Source organism: Poecilia reticulata, chromosome 11, assembly GCF_904066995.2.
Source record: "Poecilia reticulata chromosome 11, P_reticulata-male-v2, whole genome shotgun sequence".
In the NCBI taxonomy this organism is placed as follows: Eukaryota; Metazoa; Chordata; class Actinopteri; order Cyprinodontiformes; family Poeciliidae; genus Poecilia; species Poecilia reticulata.
In genome coordinates, this window is record NC_088840.1 from 1,971,797 (window position 1) to 1,997,745 (window position 25,949).

At 40.1% G+C, this 25,949-nt stretch overlaps 1 protein-coding gene across 3 annotated transcripts in view; it reads right to left on the bottom strand.

Moving 5' to 3' along the window:
* Positions 1 to 4,309: 4,309 nt before the first annotated feature.
* Positions 4,310 to 25,949, bottom strand: part of septin7 (septin-7) — a 30,868-nt gene continuing 9,228 nt past the window's right edge. For 2 of the 3 annotated variants that reach the window (XM_008421248.3, XM_081612325.1), the window contains 12 exons: positions 20,937 to 21,043; positions 13,655 to 13,755; positions 12,572 to 12,706; positions 11,700 to 11,817; positions 10,350 to 10,442; positions 10,135 to 10,231; positions 8,777 to 8,828; positions 8,217 to 8,342; positions 7,841 to 7,861; positions 5,953 to 6,088; positions 5,732 to 5,877; positions 4,310 to 5,134 (listed from right to left, as the gene is read on the bottom strand). In XM_008421248.3, coding sequence (XP_008419470.1) covers positions 5,098 to 5,134; positions 5,732 to 5,877; positions 5,953 to 6,088; positions 7,841 to 7,861; positions 8,217 to 8,342; positions 8,777 to 8,828; positions 10,135 to 10,231; positions 10,350 to 10,442; positions 11,700 to 11,817; positions 12,572 to 12,706; positions 13,655 to 13,755; positions 20,937 to 21,043 — 1,169 coding nt within the window. In that variant the 3' untranslated portion in view covers positions 4,310 to 5,097. The remainder of the gene's footprint in view (positions 5,135 to 5,731; positions 5,878 to 5,952; positions 6,089 to 7,840; positions 7,862 to 8,216; positions 8,343 to 8,776; positions 8,829 to 10,134; positions 10,232 to 10,349; positions 10,443 to 11,699; positions 11,818 to 12,571; positions 12,707 to 13,654; positions 13,756 to 20,936; positions 21,044 to 25,949) is intronic. The other variant, XM_081612326.1, reaches the window with a different exon arrangement.

Sequence of the window (25,949 nt, forward strand, 5' to 3'; positions counted from 1 at the left end):
TCTCTCTGCTCTCTGGTCCTGCTCTGCATCCTTTTCACCTCCTCTGGGGTCAAAGTTCAGGTGTTATTCGAGCTTTTGAAATGCTAATCAGCTGCTCCCAGAGGTAAAAACAATACCCTTTTGCCATAGTTATGCAGCAACTTTCTGAAAGTAAAAGCTAAAATTCTTCCAGCGGCACAACAACCAAGGCCAGACAGGAACAGCTGCCCAAACATGCAACATTCATCCAAATAAATATCACATCAAACTTTAAAAAAACAAACGAGAACCAACAGCACAGCTGCCACCATGAGTGGCACAACTACTCATATTTGTACATATTGCCATTAAATGTGTCTGGATCAATAGAAAAGCAGAGTCTGAGGCAAATCCAGCTAACAGCTAACACTGTGCAAAAATATCATTTCATGAGAAAACTGCTGATGTAGAAGCAGCATTCTGAGCCAAAACACAGTGAATAATACAATGTGGACTGATTTACATGACGGAAAATCTAAAAGCAGACATTATTTTATCTACATGCTGTCATCTGTTTGAAGATACAAATTCTGCCTCTTGGCTCTTTGTGTTTATCCAATCAAATGAGTTTACTGTTCAGGTAGGAGCCAGTTCCTGTGAGGTGCGATCAGCAGTCAGCCAGCTGGGAGAGCAACCTGTGGCTCACATTACATCTCTATTTCCAGACAGGATGTCCCCTGGCCTACATGCAGAACACAGCCACCTCATTATGTAACATGGATTCAGAACAAATGCTTAAAGCTGGGCTAACAAGTAGACGTCTTTTTAACCAGAGGAGTGCTTTAAACATAATGATTGGAAAAGAAGCGAAGTTAATGTAGAAAGCTATGTGAGTGTGCGGTTTATTCATTGGAACCGGTGGGATCCTCTCATGTCCTGGTTTCATCGGACTTCTATTACCTTGGGGTTCGAAGCCAAAGAACATTACGCAAGCAGCCATTTTTACTGCCTCCTTAATCTGTCCTCTGACTGCTGAATGCCTGACATATCAGAGCCAACCCATATATGAAACATGTACAGAAGCACATATCAACACAGCTAGACGCTGTGGCATTTCAGAGACGCACCGGAGCGTAAAAACGTTGCTACAAAAAGGTTTAAATTGTTGTTTTAAACAACCAAACTGTTTGCTACCGTTTGGTTTCCAGTAGCAGGTGGAAGATGAGTCAGCATGATGAAGAAATCCCAACTAGCTACAGACTAACATGAAGACAGATCTCCCAGGTTTCATCACCAGAATTAAAATATGTTAGAATGAAACTGACCATATTGTCCCAGTTGTACTGAGGCTGGGTCAGCATGATTATTCTACAGTGTACCACATTAGACAGGATATATTTTCAGAAACAAGCTGCATAAACAAGTTTCTCAACTTCCAGAACTGAGTTTGTCTACAGACAGGTCAGTCAGGTCAGGGTTCCACCATGAACCTGGTGGACGTCAGGCGCAGACTGGCCAGTCAGCAACAGGGGAATCCGACGTAGTCAGGAACCGCGCCCGGTGGCGAGAGTTTCTGTGTGTTCTGCAAACATCAGCTTAGGGTCCAAAAGGTCTGCCTTTTATTTGAACAAGCAAGAGAGAAAGATTCAATTACAGTTTCACCTAACTGTGTCTAACTGGGTTTATCCTGAAGTATCATTAGACCACAGCTGGAGCAATGTGGACAAGACACACTTGCTAATGAGAGGTTTTATTTAAAATGTTGAAAGTATATTTGTCATCTGTAAAACAAGAGTACTCTGACTCCATCTCCAACACTGACTGACAAACTTGATCTGCCCCATAATCATCTCTTGTTGGAGGGTTCTGTTAGAGTCGCTTAGCTCTATGAGAGGCAGAGCAGAATTATCTGGCTCCCAATAGCTACACCTGCCAAGAGGATGAAGAATGATGGTTCAGTGCTGCAGCTTTCAACTCAGCATCTTCAGCTTTTCGGTAAAACATCAACCATGGCCAAGTCGGATGACATAGTCCTCAACTGGAATCAGATTGACTGCTCCGTCCAGGTCAGGGGTCAAAGTTTATGCATCTTAATGGAATGTTCATTAATGATGGGAGACTTTGGACCAGGATATGTTCTGGAACCCTCCCTTTATTCTGGTCCCACTGGGAGGAGACCCAGATCTTACTGGAGGAGCTGTACATGCCTTCTGCTCTGCCAGAATGAGTTAAGAGTCCTACTGGGTAAGGAATGTTTGGGTTTTCCTTCTGGAATTGACTTTATCTCCAACAGAAGTTCAGGTAACAGCAAATACTGACTTCCTCAGCCTTAAAACTAATGAAGAATCCCAGCTGTGTTGACTGCTTTATACCAAGGAGGAAAGTAGGAATTTTTAGTTAAGGACCACATGTGTGACAAGAAACAGCCCATTAACTCTACATTAACTCGAGGTGTTGCCGTGGGAACATCCTGTGTTTACCTACGGCCCATGGCAGTCTTCCCTTGGACTTTACAAATGATTCCAGGAAAGTTCAGGAAAACACAAAGAACGCCAACAAACTTTACTATCCAGGACATTATTTTACCTGTTAGAACTCCTACAAAATAAAACACACTGATGAGACCACTGGAGCTTTTAATAAGACCTATAATCTGTCCTGTAGGAGAAATAGTAGCATGGAGGTAAGGAGGAGGACATCTGGGTCAAAGGTAAGGCCAATAGAAAAGGGGAGGTTGGGTTGCCTTTGCTCCACAGAATTGCAGTAAAAGCAGCTGTTTTCTGGTTAAAGTTCAGACCCAGAGACATGGTCCATGCAGGGACAGGACCAGCTCTTACTATCAAGAAATAGTGTTTTAGAATGTTATGCTGCCACCTACTGGGCAAACTGCAGAACTTTTTGCTTAAAGGCCACAATATGCTTAAGGTTGGTGGCGTTTGATCCGTTAATCTTCCCATTTGATGCCGGCCAAACGGCTCTGGTCACAGAGAACATTAACAGAGGGGATTTTTGATATAGACTACTTGGCTTTCTGTCACAGCCTGGGAAGCATCACAATAATACAAAAATTAAAAATCTGTTATGGTCTGAATGAGTTCTATATTTCTCTTTTTCATGTGTTGTTAACATGAATGGATGGCTTCAGGGTCGGTGCACAATCACTGAACAGATGTTGAGAACAGATAAATGTGTGGATGTACCAAAACTTCATCCAGCTGAAGGAAAACTGAAGTTATCTTTGGACTTCAAGAGAAATGATCGAGTCAACACTCAGCTTCATTTTTACAGATAGAAACTAGAGATTAGACTGAAATCTGGGTGTAGATTGAAATCTGGGTGTAGATGAACTCTGACCTGAACTTTCAGAGACACATAAAGACGGTTACAAAGTCGGCCTTCTATCACCTAAAGAACATTTTCAGGATTAAAGGACTAATGTCTCAGCGAGATCTAGAGAAACTCATCCATGATGTGTTTATCATTAGTCGCATTGATTACTGCAAGTGTCTTTACAGGTCTGACTAAAAAAGTTGACTTGTAAAGGTCTAACTTTACAGGTTTTTTTAAGTCAGCTAACTAAAAGTCAGCTGACCAGCCAAAGGTTGCAGCTGACTGATACAATAACCTACAGACTAGGTTATTTTATCTTTCATATTTTTATTTTTCATAATTTAGTAAAAGTCAGTTTTTCCTTTGACAAAAAAATGTCAAAAAAAAAAAAAACATTTATTCAAAGCAACAAAAGGGTAAAATATCCAAAGGATTAAACACTTTTTACATATTAAATATGTGAAAAAAGCATCTTTACTGCATTAAATTAGGGCCCCCTTACAGGTACATGAGGATCAGCCTACAAAAGGTTTTCCTGCTGTCAAATGGCTCTTTGGTTTGTTTGAGTTTGTGTGCAGAAAACCTCGACCTTCAACCAAGCCAACACACTGGAGATAACCTTGGACCGTGACAGAAGAACCGCATTTCATTTACTAACAATTTGTGCTCTTGTGCTAAAATCCTGCAGCCATCCAAACCTTTAACACAAAGTTAATGTGAAATGAGCTCAATATGTTACATCAGCACACTGGGCTGGCAGTCGTTTTAATTTAAGCCAACGTTTTAAAAAGTGACACTTTCCAACCTGCAGAATTTCTGATTAAAGTGACTTTTATGAGCGAGTGTCCTGAAGAGGCCGGAGGCACAAAGTGCTGCCCTTTCCCCACCTGTTGCTGCACACTGCTGATCAGCTGGCTAACTAATGGCTACTACCTTTTTTCCTCACTAATCTATTTGTACTGAAAGTTATTGTCATGAAACTCTTATAACTTTAAAATGTTGTGACTTACAATGAATATCCTTTATTTTCCCCATCACACTTTTATTTTGTGACTTTGTACATTAAAACATAACATTACAAAAAAATAGATGCAGTCCAACTGATGTTTACTGTCAACCTGAAGCAGGACAGACAGACTGTCTGCTTCATCTTTCAAAGGAAGTTTCTGTTGGAAAATATTCTTATGCAAAATCTGTAGAAGCTCCAAAAGTCAAATCCAAGCACCGACTGCACAACGCCCTCTCCTGATTGGTTCTGCTCTGCATGAGCTCACTGAGGAGTCCTTTTGGTTTCCAGGGGCAACACCATCTACAACACTTGCATTAACCACCGTCTCTATACACAGGCCAACAGGAAAGAACAGAAGGGAAGAAAATATGAACAATCATGAGTAAACACTGCTATACCTGGTTACAGTTTTAGTTAGAGCAGCAGCGGCTCATGCTAACTGCAGCCTCACACTGAGTGTACAGGAAGTGGTGGGCTGACCATTTGTTTGGGTTTGGCTTGAAAAGATTGTGCAGCATGAAATATTCCCAAAGCAAAAGAACAAAGAGCAAAGAATGACTGAACTCCGCCTGTTTGAATCAGGAAGATAAAATAGCAGTCATGCTTCTTTGCGTACATTTGTGTGCCCCAAAATAGATCCAGAAAAGAGATAATGAGGGTTATTTAAGGTTAAACTCAGACTATGCTGCCCACTGGCTTTCACTTGATAGTCACACAGTAAGGTGGTCAAAAGGTGGGAGTAGTTTGGTCAGCAGATGGTTGGCAGCTTGGCAGATCAGAACCAACAGTCCAGAGAAAGATTAAAAGATCTTCTTCTTCTTGCCCTTGTCAATGGTCCTGCAGAAACCAGAGCAAAAATGCAGAGTTACAACTCAACATTTATCAGTCATCTGATCTAAAACCTGATGAGGTTTTAGATCACATCTCCCAGAATGCTGTGTGATTCTGGATCTGATTTCAGCGAAATTATTTAACTTTCTACCAGATGTATTTTCTATTGATATTCGTCGTGTATTTTGTGATACATATTGTTATGAATCAATAACTATGTATCATTAAATATATGATCAATATCAATTGCAAAGCCCTACTTGTATATGTATATGTATTTATAGTCACTCTTACAGTTTTTGAGTAAGTTTTTGGCAACAACTTCTCGCTGCCAAATTTAGTGTTGCATCTTTGTTTAGTGACAATAAAGTTTAAGTCTGACTAACAGCTGTGTGCAGGGTTAATGAGCTTTGGCATCTTCCTACGTTGTTCTAAATTGGTTATGTTGAAAAGCATATCCAATTCAAAATGTTTTAAACTAGATAAAGGTTTAAAAGCAAACTTTTGTTGATTTTAAAGTTTGATTATTATTTCTCTCATTATTTTTCCCTCTCTGACATATTCTGTGTTGAACGCAAATAAAGATTTATTCCATTCCATTACCTGTTAAGTTCTAGCTTCTGCTGCTCCAGGATCCTCTGGTGGGTCTCCCAGGTGTTCACCTCCTCCTCAAACTGACGCCGCTTCTCTTCCAGCTCTTTGTACTGAGCTTGCAGGTTTTTCTTCATCTGCTCATGACGCTTCTGGAGCTACAGAGACAATAGAATCCATTCTGAGATCTGCTCAGGGAAACAAACAGATTTAATCCCGCCCCAGCCATGTACCTCCGCTTCAGAGTCTTGGAGTTTCTGGATCTTCTCTTTGACCTTCATGTCAAACACTTGCTCCATTTCCTGCTCCATCTTCTTCATCTTGGCCACGTGCTCACGCCGCTCCTCCTCCATCTGAGCTAGAGGACTCCTGGAGACAAGGACACAAGTTCATACACAGCAGACGCTCACAGGCTCCTCACCTCTCAGAGGAACAATTTCCAACACCAGACGTAGAAAAAGGAGGGAAAGCTCTAATGACTGTTGTCACTGGAAGCCTTCTATGGCAGACTGCTTTCAGAGAGAGCTGACAGAAAAGAAGCAGAACCAACCTGAAGCCAGAGTTTCACACAGACAGAGGAGTTCTTGTTTCCTTCTGAGCAGAGGGGATGGAAGCTAATATCATTTCTCTGATATTCATTATGATGTATTGGGTAGGCTCTCATGGTGGTTGAAAACCAGCCAGTCACCCAGATGAACTACGCTCCCTCTGACTTCCAGCCAGATCTCTGAGAAACACAACATTCAGCATTCTAACGTCTGCCTGGAAGGCCCAGTGGGAGCTGAAGGGGGATTTATACATCTGAAGCACAATGGTAATTATAAATGATCTGTTTGTGTCATCATAAGCAACAAATCAACTAATAGCACAATAAATTAATAATGAGTTCAAAGAGATGCTTCCCTTTAATGCTGCAAATATTTGACACCCAGAACCAAGTGGTTAGTTTCCTATTTTTTTCTTGCCTGTTTTCCCTGCCTAAGCTGAATGGATTAATATTGTTGAAACATAATAACTAATGATCCATCTTAGCTAATGTTTTGGTTATTTTGTTCATTTATTTTGAATATTTAAAATGTTTTCTCTTGTTCCACTGTTAAATGATTTTATAAGTGGATGTTTTTTTCAGAGGGTGTGCACTGATATTCCATTATTATAACTATATTAGTTGAAAATGGTCAAAAATGACAATATGGTTTAACAGCATAATTTCTGGGACAATTTATCATTCAGTAAAGTGTCATCATGACCTGGCCCAGCTGCTGATTCTAAACGCTCACCAGCTAGGCCGAGAGCTAGCTCACAGCTGGCTTACACAGCTGAATGTTTTAGCATTTATAAAGATTTTACTGATTCCAGACGGAAATATTCACTTTGGTCTCCAAAGAACTTTATAAGAACTTTATCCTCAAAGTTCCAACAAGTCCCAACTCTGGGTCGCAGAAACCTCTTCCAAACCAGACATGTCTGTTCATGAATTTTTAAATATTAGTTGCCATGTGAAGCGTGACAGATGGAGATTTAGGTTTTCTCTGATGTCTGTCACTGGGAATATTGGAAATGTCTTGAATGTTCTCTTCTGAATAATCTTTCTCCTTGTAGAATAATGAACTTCAAATGAACTTGGAAATGACCTCATAATGATGAGCAACAACAATGTTTTCTCATAGCACATTTCTGCTGATGTCTTTACTCCCTGGTTTTCTGTCGACATCCATCTCTGTGTTCCAGACAGCAAACAGTCACCAAGCCTGGCTTAGTTTGATCAGGACCTCCATTCACATCTCCCCAAATGAACCAGACTTTCTAGACAAACAAACTGCAGTTGGAATTAAAGTGGGCTAAATGGCTGGTGAGAATGAAGCCTAAGTTTCTTCAGCTTTTAGAAAGCAAACATGTTTCATGAAACCTAACATGAAGCATGTTAGGTTTCATGTTCATCTCATGTTGTATTCACCCAATTCCTCTATCTGGTATGGATCTAGCATTCCCTGATAAAAACCCCAGATTTCATAGAGAGCAAACAGACTAAAAGTAATGCAGTTAAAAAAAAGATAGGAGTCAGGAGAGAGGCGAAGCTGGAGCCTTTTCTCAAAGGAGTGAAGAAGTGAGGTAACTTACATGCCATCAGGTGTGTCAGGTCTAAAAACAAAGAAAGAAAGAAACGCACAGACACTTAGCATGCTGCCATAAATCATGCATTAGCTTGTGACAGTGTGCTGGTGAATAGTGACAGTTGGAGCTATTGGTTTAGCAGTCAGATGGTGCCTCAGATAGAGTTGGATTAAATCCAGCTGATGACCAGTTAGTGGGGGTTAGTGCTGGCTAGTTTGGATAAGGAATCAGTGAAGCTTTAGTCAGTCTGTGGTCTAAAAGGAGCTTCAGGGTCAAACTGGGAGCAATCAGCTCCCAGAACCTCCAGCTGGGCCGCTAAGCTAACCCTAGGAGCCTTTTCTTCACTAATGTGACCTGTAGGAGGTTGGTGTGGTAAACTCACTTGGTTAGCTGGCTCTTGTTCTTATTGTTGTCAACTCCATTATAGGTGACAGCAGCCAGCTTCCTGCTGCGGTAGTTCTCATAGTGGACGTTGTTAGTGACATCCTTCAGGTCCTGCATATGAGTCCTGAAACCAAGAAGAAATCTGTTACCTCCTTTATGGGATGAATCAACAGGACTTTTCGTTTGGTAAGCTGCAATGTCATACGAGTGAGTTCATGTAAACCAGGGGTCTGCAACCTGCAACAATGGTTCTTAATAACTCCAGCAAAAACTTAAGAAGAACCAGCAAATATTTTTAATTTTAGATATAACAACAAACAGGTTCTAGTCCTTTATAATTTGATAGTTATTTTAAATCCTAAAAATAGAAATCAAATGGTTCTTTCAAAAGGACAACACATTTCCTGTAGAAGACATTCATCTAAAATTAGAAGCTGTCTTTTTTTCAGAAATTCATCTAAAATTTGTGGCTCTAAATGTCATTTAACTGGCTGTCCTGCATGTAAAAATTGTTCTTTAGGCTGTAAAAGCTGTAGAGAGATGTGGGCTTTCACTCACCTTATCAGCATGTTACGGAGAATAGTAAAATCACAGTGGTCTCCATTTTCAACTGCAGATAAAAGAGGAATGATTGAAACAGAGCTGCTAACAGTGAGGCGTCACAATGTTCCCAAATTCTGACTTTTCCTTGAAAACCAAGTCATTATTCTTTACATCTAAATGTGCACCAGGCAGCAGCTCAGTGTGGAATTAAGCGAAGTAAAAACTAGCCCGCCTGCTGCAGTACTGCAACATGCCACAGTGTGGCATCCCATGCATTCCTCCACAGCGAAGCTCACCACAGTCCTCTGAGGTTTCTCTGTGGTAGAGTGACTTGCATAGCTTCTCAGGGACCTTGCCCTCCGTCTCGCTCTCTTCCCGCCTGCTCTTTATATTTATGCTGACATGTTGCCAAAAACATTTTTGGTATTCCAGATCTCCCTCCCAGAGGACGGCCAACCCTCGCCCAAAACCAGTTTCATAGCAGCACGCCTACAACTCGTCTAATTGGCCGTGTTGTGTTCAGTCCTTCAGCTTGGTTTTTCCATATTGATCCAAGCAGATTCTTTATGTTTAACTTGTGTTTACTGCTTCAGTCATCTGCTGCTCTGTGTGCTGCAGATGTTCGACAGGTCTTCCCACAGAGCCACGGCAGCTTCCTGTGTCATGTCAAACAGCGTGAGACTTTCACATCCTCTCAGCAAATGAAATCTGTAGACTGTCCTGCTGCCTGCCTCAGAGTAACAATCTTTTATTCTGATTAAGCTTTTCTTCACTTGAGCTATAAACAGAAATGTAGTTCTAAAGGTTAAAGTTAAGGCATATGAAGTTATGCCAACTTTATATGCCTTAATTTGCTACAAGTTAGTCATCTTGTCATCAAAAACGGAACAAGCTGATGTTGGGAACTTACAATATTCAAAATGCATTTCAATAATATTCACACCACATGACTGTCACATATAACCACACATTTCAATATATTTGATTCACATTGTCTCTTCTTTTCTCTCTCTCACTCAGTACATTTCATTATAGTCACCTTCCAAAAATAATGGCCTTGGTCTTTTTTTTCCCAAAAGTGATTTTTTTTGTGCCTAAATCATCTTTTGGCAATAAAACGGGGTAATTTCTTTGCCAAAATAGCCTTTAGTCCATTATTTTAGGAAGTCGACAATGTGCATCAGAATAAGACTTTGCATTTGTGAAATAGTCTACATGATGCGTTTCTCTTAGTGATAAGCTACTGAAATAAGTACACTTTTTTCTAATATTCTATTTTCCAGTGTGTCAGCAGCTCAACATGCGTGGAAACTGTGAGGTGTTCAATAGTGGGACGTCCCATTGGCTGCTATTGATGAGCTAACAGCTCTCACCTTCAGCCACGCCCCAGGGGTACTGCCTGCCCCGGACCCGCTTCCCGTTGACCTCAATGATTGTGTTGCTGCCAACTACAGCGAGGGGCAAACGATCCTGCAGACAGGAGGGAGAGGACGCCGGTTACATGGCTAGAGACACATGTGCCCATGATCACAAACATGCATCTGAAACCATTTCAAAAGACTCAGAGGAGCGTCAAGGAGGAGCTGACCTTAATTTTTCTTATCATCTTCATCTCCTCCTCATTGTCCGTTTCTGGGAAGTCGTAGATTTTGATTTTATGCTCATGGATTTCTTTCATGATCTGCATGCAGCACAGGAACAGAGGGGTGTGGGATGTGAGATAAACACCCAGAAACATCAATAGTTACAGCTGAAGGGGGTCAATACACAACAGGGGGTCAGACCATCAGCCAGGTTGCTCTAACGAGACACTCTGACGCTATAAAGCAGCGTTAGTGCAGCTGTTATCAGTGTCATTAAACAACACAAACCTGTATGTAGTCTATGAGGTTACATAATAAAGATATGTTGTGTAATAAATTGATTTTAATTTATTAAACTAAAATGAATCAGCAACAAAGCAGATTAATATGAGCTGTAATGTAACAAATAACTGATCTGGAGATATTTATTAGAGCACACAGAAAATCCAGCATCAAAGGGAAAATAATCTACCGCCACAGTTATCAAATAATAACTAGGTCTGTTTCTTTAATACGGTATAATCAGGACAGTTTGGATGAGGCATTCATTAAAAAAAACAAAAAAAAAAACATAAAACATGACAAAAGCGACTTAAAGGGAAAAAAAAGTAGGTGGAGCAAAAAATTATATCAACCATGACAGAACAGAGAAATAGAGAGGAAGCTATGAACTCTATGTCCTGAAGTCACAGCTAGAATCACAGTGACTGACAATTCAAATGTTGTGGTTTCTGTAGTGAGCATGAAACTGTGTGGGTTGCACCAGTATCCAGGTATATGTGCGTATGATGAAGATGTAGACGTTTCCTGTTAAAGCTGCAGGATGTAATTCTGATGTAGGTCTTTTTTGTTTTTTTACATATTTGCTAAAACTGTCACTATGTCTTGACAGTAGAACATGAGGCAGGTAATCTCTGCCTCCTCTCTGAGCTCCTACTGCCATCTGCAGAAACACACCGGTCAGAAACAAGTGCTATCAATCACCCTTGTGTAAGATCTTCCACATCCTCCCTATTGCTCTTGGCTGCGCTATGCTAGTAAGTACTCCCAGGTTTTGTTTTGGGCAAATGCAGACCCAAAACATAGAAGTAATAATGTATTCAATTATTTAAACTAGTCTTTAATCAATAAGTTCAAGGTGTATTTGTTGGGTTTAGAACACCTTTAGAACACTAAACGTGTTTCTTTTTAGTGACAATAAAACAATGTTAGTGTTAGGAGAGACAGCCTGAGGATGCCTTCATGATTCAAAGGAAACTAGTAAAGAGAAACGGCAGTGGATCACATGAACTCAGTAAAACTGTACAACTGAAGAGGAGGATGAGTGCAGCTGCAGGCAGACTGTAAACACACACCTGTTTTTTGAACTGTAGACACTCTTCCGGAGTCATTGTGTCAGCTTTGGCGATGAGGGGAATGACGTTGACTTTTTCATGTAACCGCTTCATGAATTCAATGTCTAGCGGCTTCAGCCTAGAGACAGCAGCAAGTCACAAGGTTTCAGTTAGTAGGACAGACAAGAATTCATGATACTGGGTTCATTCAGAAAGCAATGTTGATCTGTATGCTGTGGCAGATTTAAGGAGCCCATGTGCAGCTGTCAGTTTGCTGCCATAGAGTGTCTAAGACAGAACCAGAACTACAGACAACGAATTGCACTGACTCAGGCACCTGACTGGGACCATTACACACACAAACTTATTACAACAGAAGGTCAATAATATCTGAACCAGAATCAGCATTGTTATCAACATGTTTAGGACATATTCCTAAACCATCAGCTGTTGTTCTGATGGTCTGAGGAGCAGAAACCCAGACTCCCCATTCAGCAGAAGATGCTGCAAATAACCTCAGTCCATATGGTGGCAGACCTCAGAGGTGGACACAGTCCAGCACACCGGGTCACTGTGGGCCAAAGGGCTCAACAAGCATCAAAAACAAAACCCTCTTCTGGTTAAGGAGTCCTGTGTGGCCTGGTGTGTGCGTGTGTGTGTGCGTGTGTGTGTGTGAGGAAGTTTGGCAGTAGCAGCAGCAGATGAGAGGAATGAGGTCTCCAGGTCAGTGAGCTCAGGGCAGATTACACCAATATTATTCTAGCCGCTTAGCCAGCTAGGAGGCCGCAGGCAGGACGGGCCTGAGCATGGCCAGCAGTCAGCCGGGTTGGCAGTGTAAACACACAGAGCGTCCTGTTAGCAATCACAACCTGAAACTGCCCAGCAGCACTCACCCATGACCAGACGGAGCAATGAAGTACAGGCAGCAGTGCACTCTGCTGTCCGGCATCAGCCGCCTGTTGACCCGCGACTCTGAGTTGAGGAAGTCTTCAAACTTATTGTCGATGTAATCTGTCACCGGCTGCCAGCTGGAGAGGGGAGAGGGGGATTAGAAATCAAGGTTAAATATCAGAGCAAAAAAAAAGATGGATGTCTAACATTCTGCTCTACAGTCTAACATCTATAAACTTACCAAACTTGTATGTATTCTATTGGAATCTCATGTGACAGACCAGCACAAAGCAGTCAAGGATTGTGAAGTAGAAGGAAAATGATACATGGTTTCCAAACTTTTGTACTGATTGTAATCTGAAAAAAATTGTGTGTATTTGTTCATCCTCCCTGAATGAATACTGTTTAGAAGCAGGTTTCACAGGGCGAGCAGCTTTCAACATAAACTTGCTTCCTCGGTCTTTTATAAAGACAAGTTCATTTCAGATGGAAAGCCTGTCTGCCTGTAGAGCTCAACCCTGGGTCATTCTGTTCTTTACTACCTGATTATAGTTATGGTGGGATATTTACTGACATTGTCATGCTGAGAGCTGAAGTTCCTTGTCTGATTACAAAGTTTCTTTCCAAAATTTGCTAAATCCAATTTTCCAGAAAGTCTGACCAGCTGCTCTGCTGAAGAAAAGTTTTCCCCCATGATGATGCTGCCACCACCGCATTTCACCATGGGGATGGATATGGCATCAGTAATGTGCAGTGTTTTCACCAGACACAGCACCAGGCATTTATTTGCCATGTCCCTCTACATGACTACTGCTGAACTGCAGATGTCAGTTCTTCCTGCCAATGGATTTTATTGATGGAAACAACAATACACTCTTTTTCAGATGTTTTTTAGTAAAAGATGTTGAAAACCACAAATTATTTTTCTTCCATTTCACATTTATATTCATCGTTGTGTTGTTTTATCACAGAACATTAAAATAAAATACACAAAAGTTTGTGGCTAGGAAAAGATAAAATGGGGAAAATATTAAGCAAAATGAATACTTGTGCAGCCATCAACATTAACATATAGATGAGCTCACCAGTTACTGTTGTCTACGGCGTCCCCAAAGCCAGGCGTGTCGACGATGGTCAGCAGAAGGTGGACCCCTCCTTCCTTTATCAGAACCTGGGACTGCTCCACCTGTCATCAATGAGAACACATGTAGAAAACGGGGTTTGTGTCGGTTATAGTCTCATTTAGAAACACTTTGCTGAGGAAAATTGGGGGAAAAAACAAACAGGAATCACAGCATGGAAGTCCCCATATAGCAATGGAAGAACCCACAACATAACAAGTAAGAGCAGCACGGATCATGTTTGTTTGGTGAGGAAGAACCAAGAGAACAAAGATGCCTCTGAAGGCATCAATAAGGTTGGGGGAGGGATAGAGTGGGCTTTGATCAGCAGACCAGTGTGGGGTTGAGACACAACTCGTGATCAGCAGATCAACTTTGATTCAATCAGCAGATCTGAAGCTGACCTCGGCTTCCCTCATGCTGCTTTCAACAGGAAACCTCTGAGTGAGAGATGAGATGCAGCCATTCGGTCAGAATTAGAATGTAATGTTTGTCACTGTACACATGTACAACGAGATTAAAGCCAGCTCCACAAGAGTGCAAACAATGTAAGAAATATATGCAATATACACATAAATATGGTGGTATTTACAGTGTTAAATCAGTTAAATTTCGACATACACATATACACAACAAATAATTAGCACATTTGAAAGTTCAGACTCAGACAGACTGTTCTTTGAGTCTGTTTGTTTTTGAGCAGATCCAGAAGACAAATTAGGTGACATAGGATGATGAAAATTAGTTTGGGTTCCCAAACAGAATTAAAATAATTCTTTTTCATTACTTCAAAGCCAGAAGTTTATTACTATTCCTATTTGGTAAGCCCAAATGAGGCAAAAGCATTTTAAACTTCTGATCGAGTTAACAAGCGGCCCACCAGTGGATGCATTTTAGAGCTACACCTTAAAGCCACTTCTTATCAGGAAGAGAACGATGTTCCTTCACTCCAACGTGGCTGATTCTATATGGTTTATTCATTATATTAGACAAAGTGCCAACTAAGTATAATTATTTACAAAATAATGCAAAGTTAGCTCTTTAATGGACTTTCAATGCAACTTTTAAAGCAACTTTGCATTAAAAGTGTAATTATTTACCAAATGACACTTCATGACAACTGTCAGACACTTGTTCATGTACATGAGCAGTGTTATGTTCATGCACATGACTAGTTCATGTACATGTGTTGCGTCATGTTTATGACAGTGACATGTCTGTATTATACACACCCCATCAAATAAAGTGTTACTGCTAATTTAAATTAAAAAACAACAGTTCATATTTAAAATTCCCACCAGGAAGGCTGAAAAGCAGAAAACAAAAAATAACTGCATTCATTTATGAGTATTTAATTTAAAACAAACCATAAATTATGTTTCAAAGTAAAAGACTTATGAAGATGTTGACTAGTTGACCTTTGTGTAAATGTGTAGGATTGTTGTGGAGACAGCTTGAAACAGACTTCCATCTACTGCGCAACAGGGCTGACTCAATCCCCAGACACGCCCCGTAAAAACAGTGAGCTCATGGGAAAAAGCTGGAGACCAGATCCGCCTTCCTGCTGAGGTGCATCAGGGGGAGAAGGACTGTCCTGGTGAAACAGGAGCACATTCAGCATGTGTTCTGAAGCAATGCTTTACTTCCTTCCTGTGAAAACATGTTCTGCACCTCCTGCACCCAGATAAGCTAGCCTCAGTTCTACTGATGTTATCTGCCGTCACTTTTATGACTGGAGGTTTTCAAAGAGTCCCAGACTGGAAGCTATTATTATCATCATCATGTGGCTGAATCTAAACGGTTTATTCATAATATTACACAAAGATGAACACTTTACTTTTCAACCATATGTGACTTGATTCAACATTAAATTTCCAAAAATGAACCAAGGCATCCATTAGAAGTTGCACTTAGTTTAATGAAAACTCCACTAATTCATTCATGTATTCATCAAATACTTCTTTACTCTTCAAAGCATATTTCTAGTGTTGAAAACTCAAAAGTTTTCAGTTTACAGTATCAGTAAGATGTTTAAAAATGAAGTAAAAGTAAACACAAAGACTTTTGATTCGTTTTGTTTTTTTAAAGAAGAGTGTTTTCTACCACATCCGGTTCAATGGTTCAAAGAGAGAGAGAGGGAGCAGATAACAGAAAGGCTGAACAGACCTTCAGCAAAGTTGCTCTGTCTTATCCTTTTTATTTTATCAGAGCAGAGACAAGGGAATCAATTCTCTAGGAAATACACACAGACTGATGGTTTTCTAGTGCTAGTCATGCTAATGGCTAATATACGATGCTAGGATAAGTAAAGCCCAGTTTGTAGTGATTGTTTTCACAAGGTCAGAAAATAGATTTGAAATCATGTATCTATTTTTTCTAATGTTCTAGTTCATAAAGGCACATCAAAATCAGCTAAAATTAGCATCAACAGCTAGGAGCTATAGAAAAAGCAGATCAACAAAACTGGAGCTGAGGCAGAGTGAAAAAACACAAGCGGGGCTGAGCTGAAAGGTGAGAAAAGGAAATGAAAATGTCCTCAGTTGTCCAAAAGCATCTCTGTGGTCCTGCAGGAGATGGCAGCATGATGTGGCTTTCAGAGGGGCCTCCAACACCTGACACCAATACACACAGCTGGCCATGAGCATGTGGTTTTAGGTCAGAGCTCTTAGTGTACAGGTTCAGTCTGTTACCTACATACGAGTACAAATGGCTCAGGACATGTCAAAATGTTCAGCTTTTCTTCACAGACAAATCAAATTGTCAAATCAAACAATTTCCCACAATGCCAAGGATCCAGTACAGTCAACTGGTACACACTGACTTAAGAACAGATCCCCAATGATTAACATCCCAACAGAACAGAATGTACTCTGACCTATGACACTGGAGGAATGCCAAAACCAAAAAAATAAATAAATCAATTCACATAAGAATCCTGATTCTCATTACTTCAATAAAAATGTTTAATTTAAAATGTCAAATTGATTTAAAAAAAAAAAAAACAAATCCAATATTTGTCGGCCTCCATTTTCTATCCATGCAGAACGTTCTCTATCCACAGAGGAATGAATACTGAACGTTTATCTGTTATGATGAAGAATTATGTACATTTGTATCATTCTTCACTAAATAACAAAGACTGCAAACCTTTATATTAAAACAGAAATCATCATGAATAATTGTTTCGACTCGAAAATTAATTGTGAATGAAATTGCTGCCCTAAGAGTCAAAATCAAATTGTAAGATAGTAAAAGATTCCGCCCCTATATGACACACCTGTACATGCTTGTCCTGAGCTAAATGAAACTAACTCTTCAGTGAACTAGTTCCTGAACTAGAACCCAGGACGTGTCTGTGCCTCAGTGGAACAAGAATGTCCTCATTCCCCAGGCAGCTTGTTGGCTAATCAGCAAGTCCCTGCCTCATGCACTCAAATTAGTCAGGAACTACAAAGACACCCACCCAGGTTTTCTCACGTCCAGCTAACACCCAGACATACTCAACTGGATTATGACAAACTGCATTCCTAGCAGTGTCATCACATTCTGGCAGCCTTTGCAAATAAAGGAACCACAAATGTGTCCAAATCTTCAGTCTGTGGTTCCTGGAGAGCTGAAGAACAAGAGCTGTCTGTTCTCTGTTGTAATCATCTCAGTGATCTACCAGTAAGCTTCACTTAAAGCCCCCAATTACCCAAGGACTGAAGCAAGGGGTGAATCATGTAGCATAAAGTCTATGGGAACACATGCACGCACGCACCCTAAATCTCCTTTAAGAGCTCAGGGGTGTAAACAAATTGGAAGCAGCAGTGGGTTGAGGATAGACGGAGACCCTCAGTATGTTGCCAGGAATTAGCTGAGATTTAGAGTAAAGTAGAAGATCCGAATGAACAGAGCAGGACGAGGTCCCCCCCTTCTTTACACCAACTGCTTCACTTGTTCTCCTTCAGCAGGAAGCTGCAGTTCAAGCTACAGGTGTGGGCCGTTAGTGATCCATCTGCCACCGCAAGCAGAAGCAACGCATAAAGATTCACTTGAAAATACAGAACTTTTTTAGAATCATCTACAGAAAACTGAAAGTCTTGCAGCTTTCATAAGCGTTGTTGCTTCCTTTATTTGTCATAATCAGGACAACTTCAGCATTTTACGTTTAAATAAATACCAGAGAAAGTGGGAGAAATTGAATTAAAATCTCTGAAAGGATCTTTCTTCCATCAATCAAACAGAAACAGTGAGTGAGAATTTGAACAAACCATGTGTTGGATGATACAGCAGTTTTCGGGGTTCATTCTGTTTTCTTCTCAGGCTTTAACCTGTCAAGTTAAACTCACTAATGAAGATTTCTGTCATACTTTTTGTGTGTAGCACAGGAAGAGGATGTTGCTTTCATCACTGTTTTGAAGATGATGTTTAAAGGAAGTCATGAGAAATATAAAAGTATGAAGGATCTTTGTCACTTTGAGAAATGAGGCCAATAAGTAGGATGTAATCCAGACCTACATGTGGCCTAACACAAAGCTCCTGGCTCAGGGAAGTAGAATACACTTCAGTAGAATATACTTGTCATAGCAGGAGCTCGTTTGGTTTGAGGCCCAACACACACTGACATGGAGCAGATCTACCATCACTGCAGCAGTGGCTCTAATTGGCTCAATTACAAAAGATCTGCAGAGAAACATCAACCAAAACCAGCTACTACATCCAGCATTCATTTATCCTGTAGAAGATAACCTGGCAATGTTATATCACTGCTATCAGATAAAGTTTTTCATAAAATTCCTGGTCCATAAAAAATGAAAACAAACTATTGTTTCAGAATATCTCCTGCATCCACCATGTTCTGAGTGGCCAAACTAGTTCTTCTCTGTGATGAACTAGTATGAGTTCATCACAAACACACATTGCTGCAGAGCCTTTATTTTAAGCAGTTTATCTTTAAACTGCTTGATGTCAGAAAATGTTGATCTTTCTCTATTAAAACTGAAATAATCACCAACTAAAATCTGGTGCAACAGGAAAGGTGGCAGTAAATATTAAACCAGACTAAGCATATGGATTTTAACCTTCCAGCTTCTAGGTTTTTCTCACCAGGTCATAAAACCTTCATTATACACAGATTATCTATCTACTGATGTCATGACATAGTGACAGTTGGACAAAGGTAAAAAAAACTTTTTTTCCTTTTTTTTAAAGAAAAGTTACATACTGTAGCTTTAGCCGGATGCACACCTGTGCATGCATTTCAAAGCAACAAATGAAACACACTGTGACCTTCTGTGACATCATTTAAAAATCATTATTCAGCCAAGATATCAGGAGAACTGAATTCCTCTCCAAGTACAGCTCATCTATGGTTCCAAATCTAAGAATCCTTAAGTTGAAAGCCTCATACAACCTTCCTGCTGAACTACATTCACAGAGTGAAAATAAAACTACTCACACCTCAAGTTCATCTGTAAGTTCAGTCAAGCTGCAGTGAAGTGCAGCACGGCCCTGTGGTGTTTGTGTTGTGTCTCATTCATTGCAGTAGTGCCATTATTGAAGTTACCGATTGGCTCTGCTCTGCAGAGTTTGCATTTAGCTTGATGGCAGGCAATGGAGCGCTGCCCCTAGAACTTCATGTGGTGTCCTGCAGTCAAATAAAGGTGGTTCTAATTCAGCTCTTTACATGAAAAAAATTCTCAACTACACTGAGATACAAATAGGTTTATTTTGGACGCCTTGGAGTCTAATGACACCAGAATGAAAAGCTTTGGCCATAACAACCATTGTTACATCTGAAGAAAAAAGGGTATCTTTGCAGCCTGAGAACACTCCAACTGAGAAGTACGGGGTGGCAGCATCATGTTGTAGATATGCTTAGCTGCATAAGGGACTGGTGCAGTGTACTATCGTCTCAAAAAAATAATCTCAAGGCATCACCAAGGAAGTTAAAGCGTGGATCCAAGTGGGTCGTCCAAATGGACACCGTCCTCAGCATCACACCAGATCACTTAGCGAGGGGCTTATGCACAGTAAAGTCCATGTTTTAGAATGAAAGTCACAAAGTCCTGATCTCTGGTGTGAGAAGGAGTGAGGGCTGCTAACCTGTTGTGACAGGAGGAATGGGACAAAATTCCAGCAAACTATTGGGAGAAGTTTGTGGAAGGAAACCAGTAAACGTGACCAAAGTCAAACAGTTTGAAGGGAATTCTATCAAAAACCAAGAATCCAAAGGAAGTGGTAAACAAATAAAAAAAAGGAAAGCATTTAGTAATTCTAACTGATCTGAAAAGGGAATGTTTAATCGCAAGTAATGTCAAACAAAAACTGCCCTTTATTAAAAGTTTATATGAATATTAACTGTATTTTTTATATTTGTGTAAGATTCCATGGTAACGTGAAACCATGTCAGCCATGTTAGTCAATTTATATTCTTCTCATCTGAATCCAGTTTTGACTAATAATCTGATGGTAAAAAAAATAAAAATCAAGACCAACAGTTAGCTTCCAACTGTTGCAACAAACATTTTATTCATTTTCCAATAAACATGTTGGTTCGGCTATAGATTTATTTCATATCCCAATGAAAAGACACATGTGACACTTATGCTTTGCAGCTCAAACAACACATCTGGGTGCGTTTAGTTCCAAAGTTTTGACTTCAATCATGGCCACAAATGAGATTAAGTGGCTGCGGTCCTGGCCCTGACAATAATTATGCAGAGATTACACAAACCGTCTCCTCGTTCTTTATAGCAGCAGCTATCCTTTAATAATGCAGTCAGTTTGTAGAACTTCATGTTCAGAAATAATATTCAGACTTTTGTTGGGAAAGCTTCGATGGGAAATCAAAATCAATAACGCTTTTTGCAGAAGAAAGCCTGACTCAATATGATAGACAGATTATAACCTGGAATACATGCAAATATTTCCAGTCTGTATCAGACTCATCTTATTAATTATTATGTTTCCCAGTAGGGCTGCAGGACATTAGAGAAACATAATGAAAATATTATAGGAAAATATTGCCTCAATCTCGTCTGTTGCATAGATAGGTGCTTTGCTGTTACCATAGCAACCAAATTGGACACTGATGCAGTCTAGTGTCAGAGTAAAGCAAACCTCATTAAGCTTTAGCTTCTTACAATAAAACTGAAATGTTTCATTATCATGACAATATAAATCCAGAGAGACAGAAAAATGACAATACTGCAGTAGGTGAGACAGATACAAGTGGACAGCAGCCCTCCATGAGTGTCTCTACCTGGACAGTCTTTTTGATCCTGTGGGAAGGACCGGGGTAATCTGGGGAGTACAGGTCGGTGAGAAAGAGCGAGTTGATCAGCGTGGACTTCCCCAGGCCAGATTCTCCTGCAAGACAAAGAACAAGGACAGAGTGACTGATTTGGTTGGGAGGGAGGAGAAGAATGCTCCACTGGGTTTCTAATCGCCTTCTTCAGGCCAAACTGACAGTCTGCAGATGTTTATCATCTAAATTTCTGCTGCAGTCTTCTGCAGCCAGACATTCTTCACATGTTTCAGATTCACACAGGAAATGACCCTTCTCCACCCCCCCACCTCTCCTTCTTCCTAAATAAGCAACTGATAACATTAGGCGAGGAAAAGACAGACAGGATGGAAGGGCTGTCTGTGAGTAAATTATTTTCCTGTTCGCATTTCAGCAATCTAGTCAAAGAATCTCAGGGAGAGGGAGGAGTCAGCCGCAGAGACAATCCCACAATCTGTTAGACCCATAATATTTTGGAACAGCTGCAGTGGAGAAAAACACAGTGACACATAAAACCTGGAGAGCATGGCGGTGGTAAGCCAATCGCCTCAGCAGGGCGTCCCGGGTGGAGCGCAGGGCAAGCTGCTGAACAAAAGCGCTACTGTGAGCAGAGGAGCAGCCAGAAAGCAGCCTGGCCTGTTAGCCAACAGGCTGCTTCTGACCTTTACAAGTGGTCAGTCTGCAGCCAACAGGAGCCACAGCTGCCAGCAGCTCAGCCCATCAACACCCCATGAACATTGAAAATAAATGGGAAGATGAGGGAAAAAACAAAAACAAAGGAATCTTTCTCTAACCGGCCCAGAGTTAGAAATACTTTCAAGAAAGGGCAGTCACATTTATCTTCCAGCAGAGTGGCTCAGAAATGACAACTGGCTGTTGATAAAACAGTCAAAATGACTAAACAAAATGCCTTTACACACTGTGGACTGATAAAGGACCAAAAAAGACATTTTGTGTTGGAGAAAAATGAACTAAATGTCACATCTGATACAGATATGAGGGGGTTAGTTTTACTGAGCTCCTACTCGGCCTGTCATGATAACCAAGTTTGCTGAGCAATTAATTGTCTCAAAAATTATTGCGATAAACAACAATATTGTTTGAAGACCGTTTTAAACTGATGTAATGGTAATGACATAATAATGTCATGACAGCACATCCTGGCAAAAATAAATAAGTTTTCTTCTGAAAATAAAGTGTAACACTAGAACTGGTAAACAAAATTAACAAAACAACCAAAAACAAAAATGAAATGGACTCTCAGTCTCCGTTAACAAAAGACACACTTGAATAAAAACTAAACACAACATAAAAACAAAGTGGAAATAACATTTAAAAAAACAGATCATAAAGTCTGCAAACCATATTGCCCTTCAATAATCATTAGATTTAGATATAGAAGATGAGCATATATGACTACCTGATGCAATAGTTCACTCCTCCCTTACGCTAAGGAAATAAGGGAGAAGTCAGGAAACCAGAGTAAAGCCTGTTTCCTCCAGTGTCATCAGTAGAAAGAGGCAGGAAGAAACGATATAGGAGATAAATTAAAATGAGGTTGATCATTTTCATTTATCATGCAATTGATTTATTGTTTATCGCGACATCTTTTACATCTCCTCACTGTTTTACCTGCAATGGAAACAAACAGCCATTGGTCTGATCTGAACCAATCAGAGTCTAGAAACTCTGCTAACTCAATATCAACTGCTGCCAAAAAAGGTATTCTGATCATCCATACGATGACAGCATATTTGGGCTACTGTATGTAAAAAAAAAAGAAAAAAGAAAAAAAAAGATCAAAATTAATTTAATATTTTTACAAGAGATTTAATATTTTCTGATGGTGAAAAGTTATAAAATTTAAAGTGAAAAAAGGATCATTTTCCACGATTAGAGGCATGAATCCACAACTGAGATATTCACTGATATTATAAAGTCAGACTTTTGTATCAAAAATGCCAGATGTCTTCCAACACTGAGGTAGTAAATTTATGAAATGTTAACTTCTTGTGGTAGGGTCAGTATAATATGGATATATTTTGTTAACAATTATAAACCCTAAATGAAAAGATCATTTAGGGTTTGATATTAACATCTGTTTGTTGATCTGAAATATTTAAGAAAGAAAAAATAATAAAACAGAAAAACTGCTTAAGAAGCAGATAAATTTTTACAGTCCTCCATGCGACCAGTTGACCCCTGTCAGTTCATTACTTGCAGTTTTTATATGAAGAACGTTTTTGATTTTCTCCCATCACTCTGTGTCCTGCAGGAGGAGGAGCCATCTCAGAGAGCTGCCTGCAGACTGAGGCTCACTTCGCAGCCAGCTTGCCTCCTTTAAAGGAAATTTCCAGCAGCTGTGTAAACCATGTGGGTTTATCCCAAAGCCCTGTTTGCTATTCAGCAGGATGGTGAAGGGAAAGTAGGAAAATCCTACCTCATGAGGGAGGGACTGCACTGATTCACTCTTCTGTAACATGCAGGTGATGTAAAGATGCTCCTTTGGTGAATGAAAGGGAAACTTTGAGTGTTTAACACAGTAAGCTGTGACCTTTTCCCCACTGCATTTACAAATGCCACTTTCCATTCAAAATATGCAAGAAAAACTCTGAAGTGGTAGAAATCAGTATCAGCAAAGGCATCAATTTGTGTCATTTAAGTGATGCAGTAACAAAACTGTCAACTAGGAACCAAATGCACTCCAGGCTCCAGCTGCAGTGGCCAACATCTAGATCAGACTCTGCCAACATGGAAATCACTGCCAAACATTGACTTTGACTATCAAATGGCTCTGTCCCACTTACACTTGTTGGCTCAGCCAAAGTTCCAGCAGTGAGAAAGTAAATATGTTGGAACCCTTACAGCTTGGAACAGTGATTCAATTAGCAGCATTGGATTCAAGCACACCTCCCTCCAGGATGTCACAATGTGTTTTTGTGATTGTTGCAGCCTAAAAGTGCAGATTTTGCAGCACCTCTTTGAAAAATTTGCAGTCAAAGTTGTGATTTCCCTGCAACCATATTATGTTTGCCATAATACGGTCTTACAAAAAAGTTGAAATTACTGCATATAACTTTCCCCCCCAAAAGGTAGGATTTTAACTTGGTTAATATTTAAAATGCAAGTAACATTTTCAAGTATGTCCTAGAAATAGCACCTTAATCCAAATCAAAGCATATCTTTGATTTGCTTTTATTTGCTTTGACAACTTTGAGGAGTTGTCAAAGTGCAAAAGGAAAAAAAAAGTAAAGGTTTTTGCTTTTTCCAGCAGTAAAAGTTGAAATAAAAGTGACACACCAGCTTTCATCTCACAGGTTCGCCTTTCAAGAGACGCAGTCAAACAGGAAGTGACTTTTGAAGGGGCCAAAGGGATTGGTCAAAATCCAGCCAAGTTGCAGTGATCGGTAAAAAAAGAAGAAAGTTAAGAAAACATTACGGTGATTGGTCAGATTTTCTGAAAAGTTGCAATGACTGGTGAAAACGCAGTTACTGTGCAGCTCAGTGACACAAATCCCACTTATTTATGTGACTGGTGTCCTGAAGATACAAGTTTCAAATGGGAATGTTTTTCAGGAGTGACATCTCTGCTTGTGAGGCTGTGCACTCACAGCCCTACAGCTAGCTAAAAATATGTAATACAAAGCTTTTACCATCACTTTTATTGTCATCACAATATTACCAGAAAATATCATGGACTGAGTTCATTTAGCCAACCCCTAATTCAAGGTTGTGATCAGAAATCCAGCCTATGTGAAGGGGAATAGACCCTGAACATAGAACAATAAAGAAAACTCAGAAACTCTGAATGAAAATCATACATTCAGATTTTCATTCAGATCTCAATGAAAATCTCCATCCATGTCCATGAAGACATGGATGGAGTCTTCATCCATGTTCAAGATGAAGACTTCATGATCGTGTCCTAGGAGTTTCATGGTCCTGTGTTAAACAGCTGCTAATATTACTCAACTCTAAAGTTCCTAGTTTTGCAGTCGCCTGGAGAACATTTCTCAGAAAGAAAACTAAACTTTGTCCCTTTCACAGTAGTATTTTTCCAAAACTGAAAGAACCAAACAGGATTTTTAAATGTATAAAAAAATTACTTGAAACAAGAAGTGGGTTTTTACCACAATTTATGATTTCTGGAATATTTTTCTCAGAATTTTACATTTCATAAAGCCCACACTCATCAAGTCCCAGCAGAGCTGATGTTCAGGAACAGTTCATTCAATGGTGAACACAAACATCCTTCATATATTCTGACAGGTATGCGGATTTTCTAATAACTCTGCTGTTCATATTACATACATGTCATGAGAAAACAGCAGGGGAAACTCCAGAGCTACATGCACAAACAGAGGGATACGTTCCACTGAGACCAGATTCTTAACCCTGAGGCAACAGGCTACTGGAAGTCCTGGGTCTTTAGCACAGGATGTGACATCGTGTGGCCATTCGGGGCCGTTTCCTGTTCAGGTAGCAGCACATAACAGGAGAGAAAGGAAAGGCCAGACAGGAGGACCTCCTGTTGAATAAGCTGACCAGGCGTTGACTTTCAGAGCATGAATGGAATGACAGGAAGTCTCCTCCCTCCACATAATTTAAATGAGACGGATAATCACATACACACACACAAAACACACACACACATATACATGTCCTTTTATATTCACAAGGACTTTGCATTGACTTTGTATCATTTCTACAGCCTAAGCCTGACACTTACCTTAAACCCCAACCTACCAGTACATGCCTATCTTATGCCTAAGTCTGACCTAAACTCAGTCCTAACCTAACCTCTAATCCAAAAAAGCACCTCTTGTTGTGGGGCCCAGGCTTTGACCCCATAAGGACCATCCAGTCCCCACAACAAGGTAGTTAGGAAAATGGTCGATACAGTGTCTCAAAAACAGCCCTCCATGGTACCATGAGATCAGTGACATGTGATCAGGGGAGGCAGACTTAGATCCAAGATAGAATATATCT